Source organism: Stomoxys calcitrans, chromosome 2, assembly GCF_963082655.1.
Source record: "Stomoxys calcitrans chromosome 2, idStoCalc2.1, whole genome shotgun sequence".
NCBI lineage: Eukaryota > Metazoa > Arthropoda > Insecta > Diptera > Muscidae > Stomoxys > Stomoxys calcitrans.
The window spans coordinates 148,536,422-148,556,551 of NC_081553.1; the positions used below are offsets into that span (position 1 = coordinate 148,536,422).

The 20,130-nt window shown below is 39.1% G+C and overlaps 2 protein-coding genes across 16 annotated transcripts in view; one reads left to right on the forward strand and one right to left on the reverse strand.

The window, feature by feature from the left end:
* Nucleotides 1-20,130, forward strand: part of LOC106084621 (tudor domain-containing protein 1) — a 787,010-nt gene that overhangs the window by 197,658 nt on the left and 569,222 nt on the right. The gene's annotated exons all lie outside the window — the stretch shown is intronic.
* LOC106092742 (uncharacterized) overlaps nt 1-20,130 on the reverse strand; it is a 338,752-nt gene that overhangs the window by 116,227 nt on the left and 202,395 nt on the right. For all 11 annotated transcript variants that reach the window (XM_059361959.1, XM_059361952.1, XM_059361957.1 and 8 more), the window contains 2 exons: nt 15,562-15,809; nt 15,107-15,490 (listed from right to left, as the gene is read on the reverse strand). In XM_059361959.1, the coding sequence (XP_059217942.1) occupies nt 15,107-15,490; nt 15,562-15,809 (632 nt within the window). The remainder of the gene's footprint in view (nt 1-15,106; nt 15,491-15,561; nt 15,810-20,130) is intronic.

Genomic DNA, 20,130 nt, shown 5'->3' on the forward strand with positions numbered 1-20,130 from the left:
CTAGTTGAAATTTCGAATAACACAACACTGGCTTAAACAGTTTACAAACGTTTCGTGTTTCGTTTCACTGTCAAGCATCTTCAGTTTGATCGATAATTCAACCATGAATCGACTTACAAATGAACAACACTTGCAAATATTGAATATTATTATCAAAATTCGTGCTCTGTTAAGAAGTTCCTCGCGAATTCTATGTTCAGCGACGACGCTCATTTGTGGCTCAATGGGAACGTAAATAAGCGGAATTTTCGATTTTGGAGTGAAGATCAGCCAGAAGCATAGCATGAGCTACCAATGCATCCAGAAAAAGTCATTGTTTGATGCGGTTTATGGGCTGGTGGCATCATTGGACCGTACTTGTTCAAAGATGATGCGAATCGTAACATAACTGGGATGGTGAGCGCTACCGTGAGATGATATCCAACTTTTTTTTTGCCCAATATGCAAGAGCTTGACTTGCATGAAATATGATTTCAACAAGACAGAGCCACATGCCACACAGACGCGTAACAATGGACTTATGGAGAGACGAGTTCAGCGAACATTTTATTTCACGGCCGCTTCGATAGTGGGTCTAGATTTGTGGGGCTATGTTAAAGCTCATGTCTACAAAGACAAGCTCACTTCAATTGACGCATTGAAAGCCAACATTGAAGCATTCATTCGTGAGATAAAAGCCAAAATTTTGGAAAGACTATGCCAAAATTGGACTAAGCGGATGGACCATTTGAGACGCAGCCACGGTCAACACTTGCAATCTTCAAACATTAAATTATTTCGACCGTACTATCGATTCAAGTAAACATTTCTTGCGTTTTTCTGAATTTTATGTGTGTTTTTTTTTGTTTTAGAAAACTTTCCTATAGCTCTTAAATAATCATCCTTTATATCAGTAATAAAAGGTAATGTCAGTTAAAAAAAAAAAAAAATTATATCTGTCACAAATTTATGCAAGAATTTATTGCTAACAACATGTACTTTTGTCGTAAACAAAACATTGGCAATATTTTCTTTTACGTGAAACGAATTATTTTATTGCGTGTGCTTAGGTGTTTCGTGTCATAGGCGGACATACTAAACTCTACTACTACATTAGCCCCCAGGTTGAACAGAGGTCACGGATATTGTAGTGTGTCACCACACTATGTTACCATGCATTTCGTTCTATGTTCAATGTTTTCCTTTGTTGCCGCTGATCAGGTCCACAGCGAGTTCAAGGTACTCATTCGTTGTTTTTTTTAGTATTTTGTTTTCCACTCATATAAAGGGCAATGGTTTAAAGTTCCTACTGGAATTCATAAAGGCATTGTATAGAGTATAAAGTTCCAACTGGAACCTATAAGTGAAATATATTGAGTTTTAGTTTGGCCAATGGGAATCCCAATAGTAAATTCTTTGAAAAAAGTCTCAGAAATCAATTTATTTTTGGCCTAAAATTTTTAAGGTCGAAAAGGCGCTCCATCATTTTTTCGAATTTTGAAAATTTTAAAGCATTCAACATTTCGAAAGTCAAAGACGAATCGTTAAATAAACTAAATTCCATAAAATTCAACATTTTATTTTTTTGCATGTTTATTTTAGCAATAAAGCCCAAATTTTCAGTTTTTGATACGAAAAATTTTTTTGAGTTGAATATCAAGCTTTGAAGTTTATGGCAAAAAACGATGATTAGCGCAACTCTTGTGTTGTTTGCTCAAAATCGCATAAAAACAAATCTCTATCCAAAAAATGGATAAAATATCTATGTGAGTTTGAGGTTGTCGTAACTTCCTCAGGTTTTCGAACTGCGAAATTCTGAAAACATCATTGCATTCGTGAGGAAATCTCTTTCCGTAATGGTGCTTGATAAGGCAATACTTCAAAGTTTTTTTTGAAAAATATCTCAAAAATCAATTTTACAAAATTTTACATTTTATTTTTTTTCCATTTTTTGTATTGAATGAAATTATAGCGACTGAATATGAATGCACGACAACATACATGGGTGTATGTAATTTTTATATTGAACTTTTCTTCTATTTGTAAAGAGTTTTCCCACATTGAATATTTTATACTCAATCTTAGACTTAAGAATTCGATGTTAGATTTAGATTTTTTATATAAATAGTGCTGGAGAAAAATAAAGAAATCAGACTTGTCACAAGACCCGACTCGCCAAACCAATCGCTATATATTTGTACTTCATTACAAAATTTACCCGGTCCATGCCAGTGTGGACTTGTAGTTCTAAGTGACTTGTTCTGCGCTTAAAATTTCAAAAAGTAACCTTGAAAAACTCCATATTTCCGCGCTATTAACAAAAGCCCTAATGGTTCTCCATTTCGGATCAAGTCCCCACATGCTATCACTTGCTACAATCTAACCAAAAAATATATATTTTTTGGTGCTTTATAAAAATGCAATAATTCATATACTTAACCTTTTGACATTTTGATCTTTCGTTTTTCTGGTCCCAAAATTTAGAAAGAAGGCAAATGCTTTTCTCCTTCCATCAAAATTCGTGTTTACTGAGAAGTTTCCGTTTCTTTTGTGCTTTATTTGGGCTGAGCACCAGTTACTTGTCTATGTTGATTTCACCAAAGCTCTATTTCAAGTGGCTCTCAGATGTCAAAATATGTGGCTGCTATCGCATGTTTCAGAGTACTTTTCAAGTAAAATTTACATGAAATTTAGAACTATAGTTGACTTTTTTATCTCGTCTCCAAATTTCAAATTATTTGTCCTAAAACACCACTTTGTGTGACTGTGTTTTCCAAAATAAAATCTTGGATTTAAAAGAAAAATTTGTTTTCTTAATTTAATTGAAACAATTCGTACAACAGGTAAAACTATTGCCCAACAGCAGCACACCATTTGACAGGCTCGATTTTCTATTTCCAATGCACACAGATTGGAGCCTATTCTGGAAAAAAGTTCAGATGATAGACAGAATCGAAGGCTTTGGAGTGATCAAGAAGTACCATAAAAACAACCCTTTTATCATCTATTGCACTTCTTATGAATGAAATTTCAACCAAAGCATTGATGCAACTGTGATCTGCCCAGTCTGCCAACAAAGATTCATGGTTGAGATATTCAGGCATTTGTTGGTGCACAATTTTTTCAAATACTTTTGAGAGGTAACAACGGATATAAATGGGGCGGAATTCCGTACTAGAAGGGATAAGAATAATTTTGGCATGTTTCCAAATGGTGGAGTAGGTACTAGAAATCAGAATGGAATTAAAAAGGTACGTAAAGTGAGGGAGAAGGTGGGGAAGAATTATGCGGATAAATTTCGGGTCTATATTATCTAGGCCCACAGCATTAGACCTAATCAATGAAAAACTTTAAAAAACTTGTTTTCCAAAACTATTGTCCACATCCATGTTATCATTACGCGTCGTGTTATATCCATGCTAGTGTGAAATAGATATGCAAGGTCTCTCGCTCTCTCTTATGAGGATTTGAATTCTAGAACTAAACCAAGGTTTAATATTCGAACCGATTTTTTGATCTCTTACAGGGACAGTTTCATCGTAAAGTCTAGTTATAACATCCTGTAAAAAACTGGTCTGTTGATCAGCAGTGACGAGTGCGTAGGTTTCGTTCCAATTCACTGAACTTATCCTATCATGTAAGACAGAAAAACTCAAGTTCCTGCAATCGCGATAAGAGATATTCTCTACTTCCTCGCGCACGGTAAAATTGTAAGCTGTAAAAATAAGATCGTGTTTCGAAAAACAAGATGCGGAAATCTAATCGTAGAGTAAGATTTTATAAGGATTGTTCACAAAATCTAAGTGTGTATTTGAAGTAGCTAAAAAATGAGTGGGGTTTGTAAAATTAGTAGGTGAAAGACCTAATGTAAGCATAGTATCCTTTAGCGAATTATCTACTAGATTGTTTGAATTGAAATCCCCTGCGATGATTATATCATTATGGTCTAATATTATAGCATTAATAACGCTATGAACTTGATCTAATTGAATTGTATTATTAGGTAGGTAGATACAACCCATTAGCATTTTATTCAAATTAGAGAAAACTTCAACGAAAATGTGTTCAATCTGATCATCGGGATTAGATTTGCATCGAAATTTGGATTTCAAACCTATTTCCCCCTCCACGACGTCTGCGGTCAGATCTGTATACTGTATATCCAGACAATTCTATAAGGTTATCGGATATAGCTGAGTGTAACCAAGTCTCTGGAAGGCATACTATATCTATATCTGAGTTCTCGAATATATATCTAAATTCGTCGAGTTTATTCGCAATACTTTGGGAACTTATATCACGAACCTAAAGGACATATGTTGCTTCGCTGCAGTTCGGACTAAATGTCTCGTTACGTCTTTGGAATATCTGTGATCGCTACCTATTTGTGTCATTTAAAAGCAAACAAAAATTAATAAAAAAGATAAAAAAATATTGCATCAGCACGCGATTATGAAAAAAAGTTCCTGTCAGAACTAGAAAAATTATGTATGAATGTTAAAAAATTAACAAGAATGTTCGCAATACAAATGTGCGTGAGTGTATAATTTATCAAGAGTTAAGACTAAAATGCTTGTTCCGAAAGTCTTTATATCATCAATGATCTTTGGTTGAAAAATACACTTTGGCTCGCTGCTATTATTCGTTTTGACATAGATGAGGCCACGAAAGCTGTAGGTTGATTTTATATGTCCACTTTTTTTAAGACGAATAGCATCCGGAGGTAACTGATAGTTAGAATTTGACAAGTTCTCGTTGATATAAAATTGCGAGTTAGAACCGAATCCAATTGAGTTTAATAACAGTTTGTTATTATTTTGCTTCTTGTGGCCAGAAACATATTTTAGAAAAAAATTCTTATCATATGGCGACAGGTTTTTAGTGATTATTATTTTGCAAATTCAAATTTTGCCCATGAACATGCCACTAAGGAACAGGCGCAAACTTCTCACATATCAATTAGTACAGTCCGATTCAAGTTTAAGTTCAATGATAAGGGGCCTCCTTCTTATAGCCGAGTCCGAACAGCGTGCCGCAGAGCGACACCTCTTTGGAGAAAAGTTTTACATGGCATAGTACCTCACAAATGTTGTTGTTGTCTGACATTATATATAATCGATGTTTTCCTAATGCAACAGGAACTGAGGAAATAAATCCAAGATTTATTTAAATAAAATGATTGGTTTTGTTTCTTCGACATTTTTATTATATGAAAAGTAAGTAAAAATCATCAAGCTCGTGGTTTAGGTGCGTAATTTATCTTCCTCTATTTCCCGATATTTCGCAAGTACATTGAATTGCAAACTCATGGGTTATTTTCTACAAATAGATATGCATTTTTATATAAAAACATGTTAATATTACATCTAAAATAGTTCTATTGTACAAACATGTATAAGTGCACAAATTCTCGATCACTTACGTTCAGAAAATACGAAACACACAAAAACATAAAGTAGTTGTACTTCAGCTTCACCAGTTGTGGCCGATATTGTAATGGATGAATTATTAACTAACTACGAACGAATTATTTACAACACTTACGGAAAGTATACTAACAGGAATGCTACAAGGACGAAAATCCAAAGGCGTCAGGAAGAATCATAAACCTTTTCTCAAAGCAACAAGGAACCAAAAATTATACAAATCACTGACATACATCCCTAAAATCTAGGAAAGGATCGGCAATCATACATATACAATAAGGAAAAATACACATTTGTGCACTTGCGCATTTTTCCTATAAGAGAGCTCAACAGTCAAATAATACTCTTAAAAATCTATTCATGAACACGGAACCTAGAATACTGAAACTGTAAAAGCACAACGTCGTTTACCAGATCGACTGCGGGGGGAATGAACGCGAGAAATGTAACAAACAAAACGTGGGAACAACGGGTAATAAACACAAACTAGAATTTCTGATCACGAAGCTAAGAAATAAAAAAAACTGCACTCATAAACCACTGTGCACAACAGCAACATATCCCCCACTTTGACAATGGAAGTGCCAAACTAAAGCATAAGGCTTATGCAAGAGATCCTACACATCATCAACGTACCGGTAGAGAAAAGAATAAATTACTAAGCCTACACCGAATGCAATGCGAAAAGCATACAGGCATCTAATAGAGAAAGCAAAGTGAGTAACACGATCACATAGGTGTTAAGCAAACAAACAGTGCAATTTAAACTTTCGACGATGGTAGCACAGCTACTATAGATTTAAGTTTTTGTGCGTTTTGTATTTTCTTAACGTGAATGATCGAGAATTTGTTTAATTATGAATATTTTCACAAAAAACTATTTTGGCTTTGATATTTGCATGTATTTGTACAAATATTGATATCTACAAGGAAACTTGCAAAAATTATACCCATTCGAAAGTCTAATAACGAGTAGCGTCCTATTGTCATCTTACCATTCTTATCAAAAACGATGGAACGCATTACGGCGATTCAAATTTAAGGATTTCTGCACACCCAAAAACTCCTAGCCATCAAATGCTTGTATTTACGCCGCCATAGTTGTTTCGTTTTTTGAAACTGTCTGTAAATTGATATCTTCATGCCTTACTCAAAGATCTCAACCTGTATTTTGTAACGATAGTTGGTCGAATACGGTAATTGTTACAAATGGAATACCTTAAGGCTCCATTCTGGGTCCTTTATTATTTACCCTAAATATTAATGACCTGGCAGACATTCTTGTTACGTGCAATTTTCAAATGTATGCTGATGTATGCCAAACTGTACACCTGTACTAAACTGAACGATATCCAAACATGTAGCTCGGATATAGGTTAGGACACTATGTACATACACCTGAGTCAGTAATCGGCGTGTTGTGCGCTCTAAATACTAAAAATAGTAACCTCGATAACCTAAAAATAGAAAATCCAAGTTAGGAATTCCGTGCTACTTACAAAATCCCTCATTGTTTTCCATGCCACGCGAAAGCCGGGCAATGACCAAAAGATATGATTCAACGTTTCATCATTTTCCACGCAAGCCCTTCACATGCTATCACATGCCGTACCGATTTTGCATAAGTGAGGTCGTAGTCCTATGTGTCCCATAATGCCACCGCTATCTATACTGACCTCCTTCTTACTTCCTTTCAGTAATAGCCTCGTCCTCTCACGATTCAGATCACCCCATAGGATTTAAGCCATTCTACCCACTCTTTCGATGTTCCACAGTGTTACATGTGTTACATTCATTCCCCACTACTCCATTACGGCCCGGCACCCATACGATGCGGATTTTGCCGTCCTCGGAGAAGGCGTTAATCTGCTTCTTACACTTCAAGACTGTTTGTGACCTCATCGTCCTTGTTGTTATTGCCCTTATGGCAATTTTACTGTCCGTAAAGATGTTCACACTCGAGGTCCTCGCGTTAACACGACACCACCTCACGCATACCGTGATCGCCCGGATCTCCCCTTGCAGGACCGTATTATGGTCAGGCAGTCTAAAACAGATGTCAGACCCTGGGTTCTCAATGTAGACCCTCAGGCCCACTCTGTCCTCTAGCTTAGATCCATCCGTGTAATATGTACTAGGGTTCCGTCAATACACGACTGTGGCGCTGGAAGCAGCGCCTCACACTCGACCTCAAGGTTCATCTCAGGTATCCGATCGGATTTCCTATCGTCGCCTCGATTATACCGCGATGGTATGAGTTGCTCCCATCCTCAATCCATTCTTCTATCGCCTTTAGTCTCATAGCCACAGTGACTGCCTCACACTTGATTTGTATGTCAAGAGAAGGCCTTAGTGCCCTAGTGGACGTGTTCCTCATCTCTCCGCCTATGCCAAGACAACATGTTCTCTGAACCTCTTGTATGGTCCTTATATTGCACTTTTTTTTCCATAGCAGTCTACCAAACTACTGAGGCGTAAGTATGTATTGGTCTAATCACTTTCCTGTAGAGCCAGTGGACTATCCTCGGATTCAGGTCCCATTTTGAGCCTACACCTCGTCTACATAGTGCCCGACATCTGTGAGCCTTCTCGGTGCGCTCCTGAATATGCCACCTCCAATTAAGTTTCTTATCCAAGATTACTCCTAAGTAGTTGACCTTGCGGGTATCGAAATTGTTTTATTGAGGAAATGTGGTGCGTTAAATTGCCCCACCTTCGTCTTCCTCTTGAACAGGCAGATTACAGTCTATTCTGCGTTAACATTGAGAACCCTAAGTGTAGCCAAGTCGTGTGTCACATGCAAGACCCTTTCGGCCCTTCTGCATAGCTGGTTCGGATCCTTACCCCTTAGAAGTATTACAACATCGTCTGACGGGTTTAATCTCTCCTCAGTCAGCATCCGTAATACGCTATTTATGGTGGTCATCCGTAGGAGTGGCGATATAATGCCCCCCTGTGGCGTGTTTTGTGCCACTTTCTCCCTTATAAAGGGTGATTTTTTTGAGGTTAGGATTTTCATGCATTAGTATTTGACAGATCACGTGGGATTTCAGACATGGTGTCAAAGAGAAAGATGCTCAGTATGCTTTGACATTTCATCATGAATAGACTTACTAACGAGCAACGCTTGCAAATCATTGAATTTTATTACCAAAATCAGTGTTCGGTTCGAAATGTGTTCATTCACCGTAACGTTGCGTCCAACAGCATCTTTGAAAAAATACGGTCCAATGATTCCACCAGCGTACAAACCACACCAAACAGTGCATTTTTCGGGATGCATGGGCAGTTCTTGAACGGCTTCTGGTTGCTCTTCACTCCAAATGCGGCAATTTTGCTTATTTACGTAGCCATTCAACCAGAAATGAGCCTCATCGCTGAACAAAATTTGTCAAAATTTGAACACATTTCGAACCGAACACTGATTTTGGTAATAAAATTCAATGATTTGCAAGCGTTGCTCGTTAGTAAGTCTATTCATGATGAAATGTCAAAGCATACTGAGCATCTTTCTCTTTGACACCATGTCTGAAATCCCACGTGATCTGTCAAATACTAATGCATGAAAATCCTAACCTCAAAAAAATCACCCTTTATTTATGTGGTTTATCTAGTCTCTAAGGACCAGGTCCACCCGGTACTGGTCTAAGGATTGGATCAGTGTATCGGTCGGCACATTGTTAAAAGCCCCCTCGATGTCAGTGTATCGGTCGGCATATTCTTAAAAAGCCCGCTCGATTTCAATGCATACCGTCAGTGTACGTTTTGGCATCGAAAGATTTTTATATTTTATGCGCAACCTCGTGCCGGGCAGTCTCCATCAACCTTCCCTGGACATAGGGATGCTATTGTATTGGAGCAGTTCGCTGGATGTCTTACTGTTTATTATGTGGTCCACAATGCGTTCAATGGCTTGTAGTAGAAAGGACGTAAGGCTTATAGGTCTAAAGACCTTTGATGTCGCATAACTTACCTCTCCGTGCTTGGGTATAAATGCCACCTTTGTCGCCTTTTTTTTTCAATCAACCAATACGCAGGGGATGTCCCCTATATGTGCAGTGCATTCGTTGGAGAGGATTGTTAAGGATAGGAGGGGGAAAGAGTGAGTAGTGTTTATTGACACTTGCTTTGAATTTCTTGAAAATCTTGTATTTATGATAAACAACCTTAAGTCAGACATCAGAATACTGATTTCCGAAGAACACACCTCGTGATCGAATCGATAGAACAGCGCCTCACAACCCACATTTCGACGATGTTGAAGGCTTCCGGAGTATATGCAAGTCCCAGGCACGCTGTGAAAATATTGGCCGGGTGGGGTGCCAGATAGTCTGCCTCCTTCTATAGTAACGCCGAAAATATTCCATCAGGTCCGATTGATTTAAATGGTTTGAAGGTCCTCAAGGATTCATTCACCATAAATTCCGTAATAATAATCCTTCGATCAACATCATTATTCCAACATTCCGGTGTCATCAACGCTATCGACCTGTTCGCAGAAAAGTTTCCAGGAGGTACGTTTTGCCGCTCTGGTAATCTTGTTGTATTCCTTGAGCCGTCTGTAATACACATCCCAATAAACGTACGCTTTTTTATGACGTGCTCTGTTAAAAGTCTTCGGACCTCTTTCCCAATACTGCGAAACTTTCCGGTTTTTCTTGGGCTGATTTCCTTTTCGGAAGAGGACAACTAATGTTGAAAGACTCCACCAGTGCAGTTGTAATCCTGTTGATATTTTCGTCAATGTCTTCTATGTTTGGACAATCAAAGTTATCTTGCCCAAGACTTTTTCTGAGTACCCTTCCTAATTTTTCCAGTTGGTTTGCAACTTATTCCTGAAGCTCAGATTCGGCGCTGGCCTTGCTATCTAAACCTAATGTTGCGATGGTCAGAGAAAGAGTGTTCAATGAAGACCCTCCAGTCCTGAACCTCATCGATTAGATTTTCAGAATATATCGTCAGATCTAATACCTTATCCCTAATTATATCCTAATTGAGAGTTCGCATCGCACCCTATTAGTACTGTTTTGCTTTCTTCGCCAGCCGTTGCAGCTCCGACGTTGGTGGCGGTGTCCGAGAGTCGAAAGTCGTCCATGGCTCCTGAGTTAAGGCAATATGAATCTTGCCCCTGCTGATTTTTTCCATCAGAGCGTGTGTTGCAGTTTTGCTCAGGTGGGGTCTTACCTGGATTACCTCAATTATTGGTCCTTCTGTTGATGGTCATCTTGGGAGTAGGTGATGATCTCGTCGTCTGCTCCCTGTTCGTTAGACTGCATTGAGACTCCTGTCACTGCACTACCTGATGTCATCGTATTAGGTTCTTTGCCTATCCTAGTCTTCCGATTCTTGAGAAAGTCGGTCCCTGTATGTTAGGCTGTGTTGTGTCTCTCGCCACTGCTCTGTCTGGTATTTAAGTATTAGGATCTTTGCTTATCCTAGTCTTTCCAATATTGAGAGAGGCGGTGATTGTCTCGTTGTCAACCCCCTTTTCGTTGGGCGGTATTGAGTCACCTGCCACTGCACGGCCTTATGTCGCCATAAGAGAAGTTCTGCCTATCCTAGTCTTCCCAATCTTGAAAAAGACAGCCTTGCTCCCGTAGTTCACCATGCCTTTGGTCTTAGCCAAACTCGTCACGGAGACTGTGACGACCTCCCACTTCTCTGCGACCAATCTTTGGTTTTGCTTACCCAAGAATCCCAACATGCATTCCGTTGAAAAATTTACTGCCCCATCCCTTGATGAAGATGGACATCCCCCCGCCTTTGTGAGCTGGGGGATGTCCATCTTTCTCACCAGGTCGAGCTTTGCGCCCTCCCAGGGAGCGTGGATACCTCTGACGAGCTGTTTGATGATATCAATACGCTCCGCCAAAACGCAAGCCCATCGTTTGTATGGATGGACCGTCTACAGAGTTCCACACATGTTCAAAAATCCGATCATTAACCAGATCCTCCAATTGGGACCGATGGTCTGCTGGAATCCTACCGGATGCACTGGCGATATTGATGACTGTGCACTTGTACTGTCTGTAACTCTTAAGGTTAAAATCCTACTAAAATCAAACAGATGGTTATACATAAAGGGAGCACAGAAGTTCTTGTCACCTGGGTATAAAAATTGAAAAATCGGTTTTCAATTTGTAGACTCTACTTTGTCACTTGCTGCGAAATCTGTGGACAGCTCGTCTGCCAAACCCGTTTGAAATTAGAATGCTTCTTACTAAATCATATTTGATACCTACACAGTATTCAACTAGAGGCGGAATGACCGAATATTATGTTATGCATACCAGATACAATATATTATCCTACATTTCAAAATCTTTTGAATGTTAAATTATAACAATTACTGATTAAGGTTATCCATACCAATGAACCTGCATTCTGCCAAATCAAAAAGAGGACGCATACTGATTCAGCCAAGATTTAACAGTTAAATTTTTGAGAGTCATTTCATTGTATACAGTAAACGTCTGTGGAATACACATCCGTTAAATATTCAAGTCATATGCGATGCTTTTAAATTCGAACGTGGTCTTGACGATTATTTTAAGTAAAAATTTTATGTTAGTCTATAAGTATTTTTATATTCGAACTAGTGCTATAAGATATCTCAAATCTGTAACGATATACACAAAGGTGTATATCATCAATCTTGTGCTTGGTGTTGAACAAATAAACAAAGAGACAAACAGAGACATAAACATTGTTGCTTTTTAAGTCATAACACCGGGTTTTAGCTATTCTGTCCATACACCTTTTTTGATTGTCGGAAGACCAAAGGTTTGTGTCTTACGGCTTTAAATGAAAAATACTTGCAAGTCGAAAGCATTAGTCAATACTAACTCAAATTAAAATTCAGATTTCTAGATTATCTGATATATTCGGACTAAACTTCCTCGCAGATGTTGATTTATATATTTCTTGTTAACTGATTTCCACATTTTCTCATCCGAAATTGATTGATCCTTATGAACTCTCCACCAAGGATTTGTTCATTGTACTGCATACATTTATAAGCTGGAACAAAAACTTTATTCACATCAGATAAGAATTGCATTTCCCAAGTCAACTCTTGAGATTGGTTTTTATAGGTTGGAAGTCATAGTTAAAGTTTTTTCGAGTTTCCATTTTATGATGGAGGGTTTAAAAATTACATATGTACATTACGGAATACGCATTTTTATAAGCAAACATTCAACGGATGTTGTTATTATTTCCTTTCTAAACAAATTTCTCCGAAGTTCACATCAAATCCCAAATTCCAACTAAAAAAATTGGTTCCCATTTTCAAAAAAAAAAAAAAAAAATATTATTCTGACCTTTGCAGCTCTCATTTACCAAACTCTTAAAATTTGCCCGCTCTTTGGAAGTGCTGGACCACAATTAATATCGGTTGCATTCACTTAGCGATTTTTTTCAATATTGTGGGTTTTGGACTCGAAATTTCAAAGTGGGGCATACTATTTTTTATTCCTTGGTTGAATTAGATAAGTGTATATTGATTTAAAAATATATATGGGGGCTATAGTTTCTCGGGTGGGCTTGTGGGTCTCGGCGCCTCCGGGACCCACAAGCTACTCCAATGGTTCCCATATAAACCGATCTTCCGATAAGTGTTTTATGGCCCCAAGAAGCCCAAAAGAAAGGCAAAGTTTGGCCGGCGGAACTCTGGGTACCCACATGATTATGCTACAAAAAATTACAGTCAATCCGATCAGACCAAATACGGAGATCGGCAATAAGTGTACTTCACATACCAAATTTCAGTCCATTTGGATGAAAATCGAGGCCACTAGGGTCTTAATAAGTCAAATTTGGGAATCGGTTAATATAGGGGCTACATCCAAATCTGAACCAATATGGATCGTTTGTAAACCCCAACGAACTACATCAATAAGAAGTATCTGCACAAATTTTCAGCTGTATATCTTCTTTCGTTCGAGTGCTATCGTGATTTCGATAGACAGACGCACGTCCATTGCAAGATTTACTCTGAATGTTAAGACTAGGTTAGTATACCCCCATCCTGTGGTGGAGCTTACAAAAATACAATTCAGCTTCCACCACTAAAAGTAGGCGTAAAATAGATTATGTAGACTCCAAATTTATTCAGTGTGGTTTGGATGCTCTCAGAGGATTTAAATTTCACTGTTGTCCATGTCCGGATAGAATTCATCCTTAAGTGACTCGTTTGATCTTGCCAAGATGAGCAACGAGTTGCCATTAAGAAATCAGTGACACCACTTTTCCTCAGGACCCTGCACTAAACCAAATTTATTATTCAAAACATCAAAAATGTTTGCTAAAATATCAGTTTTTGTCTGCTGAAAATGGGATGGCAGACATTACTGCTGTTTCAGCAAACATAGGGCTGCTGTATTTGCAAAATTTGCATTTCTAACTGCAATTTCAAGTAACAAAATCTGCTACTATGAGTACACAAGTCTGCTGAAAAAAAATTGTATGCTACTTTTTATGGTTGCCTGTTACTTGTTTTGATTACTTTAGGCATTTTTTAGAATTTTTTTTTTTTCAAATTTTGTTAGAAGAGATGATTTTAATTTGTGGAATATTACTGTAAAGAATCTAACTGAACCATCCATTGGTATTAATTTCGAAATATGGCTGAGCTAGCTCGCATTGGCCTTTGTATCTTAAGTAATGTATACATTCAGAGGTGATTATATGCATCCACTGAGACACACATTTACATATGAGTTTTATATTTTTTTCTTCTAACATCCTCTTTATAATTAAGCAGCAGTCATTTTTAGCAAACAACAGACTTTTCAGCAGTAAGCCTGCTACTCTGAAATTGCAGTACTACTGCTGTGTTAGCAGAACCACTGTTATAATAGCAGCAAAATTAATTACTAATATTCAGCAGACAGTTTTGCTATTTTCAGCAAACTTTTTTCTATGAGTGTCGAGACTTGTGGTGTGGCCGAGTTTTCTTCAGATGTTTCGCCAGCCGCTGCTGACGAATGATCTATTTACGGGTACAGATTTCGAGCCTTCTCTTCCTACTTGGATCGCGGTAGGCGTTTCTCGCCCCACCAGTTCGCTGGGTTTTAGCAATGTTTCTGTTTTGGAAGCAATTTCTGAGCTGTCATCTTTTTAAACAAATCGTTTTTTATGACATTCGAGGCAAATACGCGTATATGCCCCTCAAGTCACTGGGCTAATTAAACGCGTATTTTTTTCCACATCTTCGAGGGACCGATGGCCTAGGCAAATGGCAGCAAGCAAAGATTCAGGTAGCCTACGCAGACTAGTCGCCTGTCGAGGTTTTAGTTGCAGGCAGCATGCAACGCACCTGTTGGGTCTTTGGAATTCGTTCTAAGCCTTCTCCCAGGCTTTAGAACTGCCTCTCCATCCGCTTAGAGGATAATATCGTTGTAGCTATCCAGAGTGGCTGTAGAGTCTCCGTGTTAACAAGGTGACGGACCGAATAAAAACCCACCCGTACGCTTTAATTAATGGCTTCAAGAAGAATCGATCGTACCTATTTTTCTTAAAACGTTTTTATTAGCAACAACTTAAATTTATTCAAAAAATAAATGTTTTTGAAAATTTCTATTTCTGTTGTGTAGGGACAGACTAATACTCAAACGTTAATGGAATGTTATTGGCATTATTTATTGTGTGAAATTCATATGCATTTTCTTCATCATTTGTTCCTTTGATTCAATACTCACTCGAATGGGATTTAACTTGACGCCAGCCAAGTTAGCTGTGTTTGGTGCTGAGGGTCCCGGTAGCCCATGAGACAGTAAATGCCGGTCTGGATATTTGTTGCTGCCACTGTTATCGCTGTGGTGCTTTATAGGTGTCGGTGGCAATTGATACTGTGGCTGGATCTGTTGAGTGCCTCCACGTGTAAGTGTGTGATAAGCATCGCCTGCACTGGCCTGATAATGTGGAGCAGCTGGTGAAGATTGTAAATAGGATGTGGGTCCACTCTCAGTTCCACTGCCTACACCAGAAACTGCAGTTGATTTTAAGTGTACGTATTGTGGGGGCAACTGTATGCTATGTGACCCAGAAGATCCTGTTGCACTTGGTTTCGCAACATGTTTTGGCTGGAGGAGAGTGGTGGCGATTACGTCTTTTTGTTAGTAATGTTTAAAATAATTGAAAATGGTAATCTTACCGTCTGCACAGATGCATATTGCTGGTTAATGGGCAATTCTTGAATGGGAACATAAAATGCCATATATGGAATTAAACGTCTTGTCCGTTCCGATGCACTGAGTTCTGAATCCTCAGCCAGCATAAGGGTGACGTTGTCTCCCACATAGCTGGATTTATTTTGCGGTTGGATGACACTCATTTCAGTTATATTGGCATCGTTGCTCCTTGGACCGGTGGTTATACACCAAGCATTTTCGAAGAACAAAGCTGAAATAAGGGGAAAATATATTATCTTTTTTTAACAAATAAGCACTGTCACACTTGGTTCGATACTCATTTACTATCTGTGGAATTGTGAAATTTCTTTGTAATGAAAAAACATTCTTCTGTTCCTTCAAGAACAATGGCTAGTAAGCACTTACAAAGGCTTAGTCTTTTCCGCTGAATAGGACCAGGCAAAGATAAGTGTTTTTTAATTGCATTGTATAACCGCAGCGATATACTACTTCTAGTCATTCCACACATTTTTGTTATTCAAATCACAAAAAATACGTGGTCCTTCAAATAAGCACACTCTGTGTCACCTAGCTAGCATTTATCGTCTTCACATTTTCAGTCGGTCTATCCTTCTGCGGCCGTCTGTCCGACCGTTTATTGAGGTTAAATTACATTTTTTTGTTCATTTTCATTTATTTATTATGAAAAGATAAAAGTTGAACATTTTGGTCTTAAAATTAAATTCCCACAAAACCATTCGGTTTGTCTGTAGGATGAGATCTTAGCCAAGCTGTAGTATTTAAATCTAAAATAAGAATAACAATTATATACTTCAAAATTTTAATAATTTAAATTGTGCTTACAACAATACTTTTAAAATTTCTAATTCATTCTTAGTGTGATAGAGTTGTGTGATAAGTGTTTTGATACTTTTGGAGCAGCCCACATTGCTTTGATTTGTCCCAAGCCGTGATTCCATGTCATAATTGTGATTCGATCAGAGAGAAGTAGGCTTGCCCCCAAGTATGGGGGCAGTTGCTTAGATGGTATAGAGCAAACATGGACCTTCGTAGTTTTTTAGTAAGTTCTTCGATGTGAGCTTTCCATTTGAAATTATGATCTAGATGCACACGCAAATATTTATATGTATCAACTAGTTCAATCTAACTTTGCATAACTTTTTCTGCCTCTTTTACGTCTTTGTGTGAAACGACTAGAGCAATGTCGTCAGCATATGAGAACATTTCGCTATTATTCAGCAATTTCACCATTTCGTTTGTATATATTATATAGAGTATTGGACCCAATTTGGAACCCTGCGGTACTCCGAAGCTTGTTGTTATGTGACTGCTCATCGTATTATCTATTTTTAGTCTATACTTTCTGCAATTGAGATAGCTCTTGAACCAGTTTAGGCCATTGCCGCTTATTCCCGATTTTTCTAATGTGTTCAGTAACTGGGTGTGAGACAGGGTGTCGAATGCTTTGCTATAAATAAAACAAGGCAATGGTTTTTTTTATCAAGATTTCTATTGATGCAGTTGGAGAAATATCCGAGAAGCTGGTTTATATATTTTTCCTTTTGGAATTCATACTGGGTTTCGCTTATTACTTTATATTTCTTCAGGAAGGTATTTAGTCGCCTAACCATGATTTCCTCCAATACCTTTTCTATAACATATAGAATAGAAAAGGGCCTATAATTGTTCAAGTCCTTTTGTTTAGAGTTTTTAGTATATGGTATATCTCTTCTTCGTTGGCTTCTTCCACGAATATGGTGTTACACAAGCTTTTACTCAGACTTGGGCTGGTTTTGATTGGTCAAATGTGAATTATTTTATTTACATTTGTTTCAAGTGTTGTGGAAAATTTTTCTGTTAATTGTTTTGTATTTTCGGTTGAAAAGTTTTTTTAATAGTCTCATCTATATCTTCCATTTGTTACCTGTTATTTTATTTATAATTTGCCAAGTGCCGCGTATGCTGTTTTTATTTTGCAAAAATTGATAGTAATTGTATTGATTTTTTGAATAGTTTATTTTTTTATTTAGTTTATTATTGAAAATTTTCTATATATTTTCGTTAGTTTTGTTGTTTTTGTTCTTTAACCATTTTATTTCTTTAACCATTTTATTTCGCAACAGTTAAGTATTTCGTTGCTTAACGACGGATGCGGATTTTTTAAGTTGATTTATTTTACAGTTTATTCGCATTTTTTATATATTTCTTCGAATTTCGTATAAATTTTGTTAAATAAATCATTGACATTATTTGTTTGGTTTATTATCATTGTCCAGTCTGTATCTTTTACCAACTGATTAACTTTTCTATTATTAAGTTTAACTGTTGTTGTTGTAGCAGTTTACTGTGTTCTATCTTTCGTCTGCTTGATTCTGTTGAGTGTCAAGACCCAGGAACTCCGCGACTAAGATGGGGTGCGTCCACAGGGATCTGGGTCTGAGTCGAGTGGGTCTGGCCGGGCAGTTAAACAGGTGACGTTACAATCGGGACATACATCTTGCACGTCGGCATCAATCCTAGCTCTGTGGGAATTGAGGCGGCTGCATCTGCCGGAACGTAATTGAGCCAGAACTACTCTGGTTTGCCGGGGGAGGTTGATTTGTTCGGGTGCAATGGGTGGCGGTCGTTCTCCAAAGACTACATTCACCCGGTAGCCAATTAACGCGTCTGCTACCGTGTCTGCATGAATGTTGTTCAGACCCGCTTGATATGCCGCTTGATCTAGAGGTTCTCTCTTGTAGCGCTGAACCTCACGCTCTAGATCGTGTAGGGCTTAAGGCTTCTGGGCGGTGGGTATCTATCCACAAGATGATGATTTGAATGATTTCTGCGATAACAGCCCAAAGGGTATTGCTTAGACAGCATGTAGTAATGTCTTCGCACTGGTAGGATCTTTGTTTCCTGATGGAGGTGGTCCACATGAGAACTGAGGAGACAGCCCGTCGCAGTTCGGAGGGCGGCATTCTGAAAGATCTGAATATTATTCCACTGCGTGTCACAAAGTTGACGAGACCACACTGGCGCTGCATAACTTACCACAGACCGGCCAATTGCTTTGTACGTGGTCAACAAGGTTTTTTTTGTCTGCACCCCAAGTGCTGCCAGCGAGTGACTTGAGGACCTTGTTTCTACTTTTGACTTTATTGCAGATTGCTGTGGTATGTGGGGAGAAAGTGTAGGAGCTGTCAAATGTGACGCCAAGTATTTTGGGACACTTGATGGTCGGAATCATTTCTCCATCGACCATCACCGTCAGCTCAGTATTCACCTCACGCGTATTTGTAGTGAACAGTGTGGCTGATGATTTGGTGGCGGATATCTTCAGATTTCTTGCAGCGAAATATGAGGCAAGCTCGTTGAGGTAGACGTTCAACCTATCGCAGATGTCATCAATGGGTGGGGGGCCTGATGCCATGATCGTACAATCGTCCGCATATGATACGATCTCTATGCCGTCTGGAGGGGGTGGGATGGAGGATGGGTAGAGGATAAACAGAGCCGGAGATATCACCCCACCTTGGGGAACTCCTTGTTTCACTCTACGGTGTTTCGACTTCTTATCCCTAAATTCCACAAATGACTGGCGGCCACACTGATAATTCGCGACCCATCGTTTCAGGCCTGGCTGGAGGGACGTTCTGGCGATGTCCTCAAATAATTTGGAATGGCTGACCGTGTCGAATACCTTTGATAGGTCCAGTGTCACGAGGACCGTCCTATCACATGGCCTGGGTTGATTGAAGCCACGGCAAATGTGTGTGGTGATGGCATGCAAAGCTGTTGTTGTGCTGTGCAGTCTCCGAAATCCATGTTGATGCTCGGCGAATGGAAATTCTCCTACGAGGCTCGGGAGGAGTAATGCCTCCAGCGTCTTTGCCACTGGTGAGAGAAGGGAGATCGGTCTGTAAGACTCCCCCAAACTCGGGACTTTTCCAGGCTTCAGTAGCGGGATCACTCTGCCCATTTTCCAGACATCGGGAACTAAAAGAGTGTTTAATGACAGGTTGAGGACAGTGGTAAGGTACTAAACTCCAGGTGAATCCAGATTCTTCAGCATCAATGTAGAGACTCCGTCGGGGCCCAACGCCTTGGAAGATTTGGCGCCACGGATGACATTCGTAACTTCGCCCACGGTAAGTTGTGATGGCTGTTTATCGGCTCGGAGACCACGAATACGGCGAATGGCTCTCCTCCTTGCCCTGTCTCTCTCGGGATGCACAATAAATTGACGGTTTAACAACCTGGCGCATCTCTTCGGATCAGTCACAGTTATCTCGCCAAAAGTGACTGAGGTCCTGTCATCCCGTCTACCGGGGTTCGAGAGTGACTTAACAGTGGCCCACAGTTTGCCTGCACCGGTGCCTAAGTTACATTGCTCCAAGTGTTCCAGCCACAAATTCCGCTTATGTTCGTTGACTACCCTGTTTATTTCCAGATTCAGCTCGCTGATTCTGGGGTTAGCGCGGTCCATAGCACGAATCCCATCACGCTCATCTGCGAGTAACACTGCTTGCGCCGGGAAATTGGGCCACATTTGGGGTATTCGACCGGCTGGTATAAAGCGAGCGGCT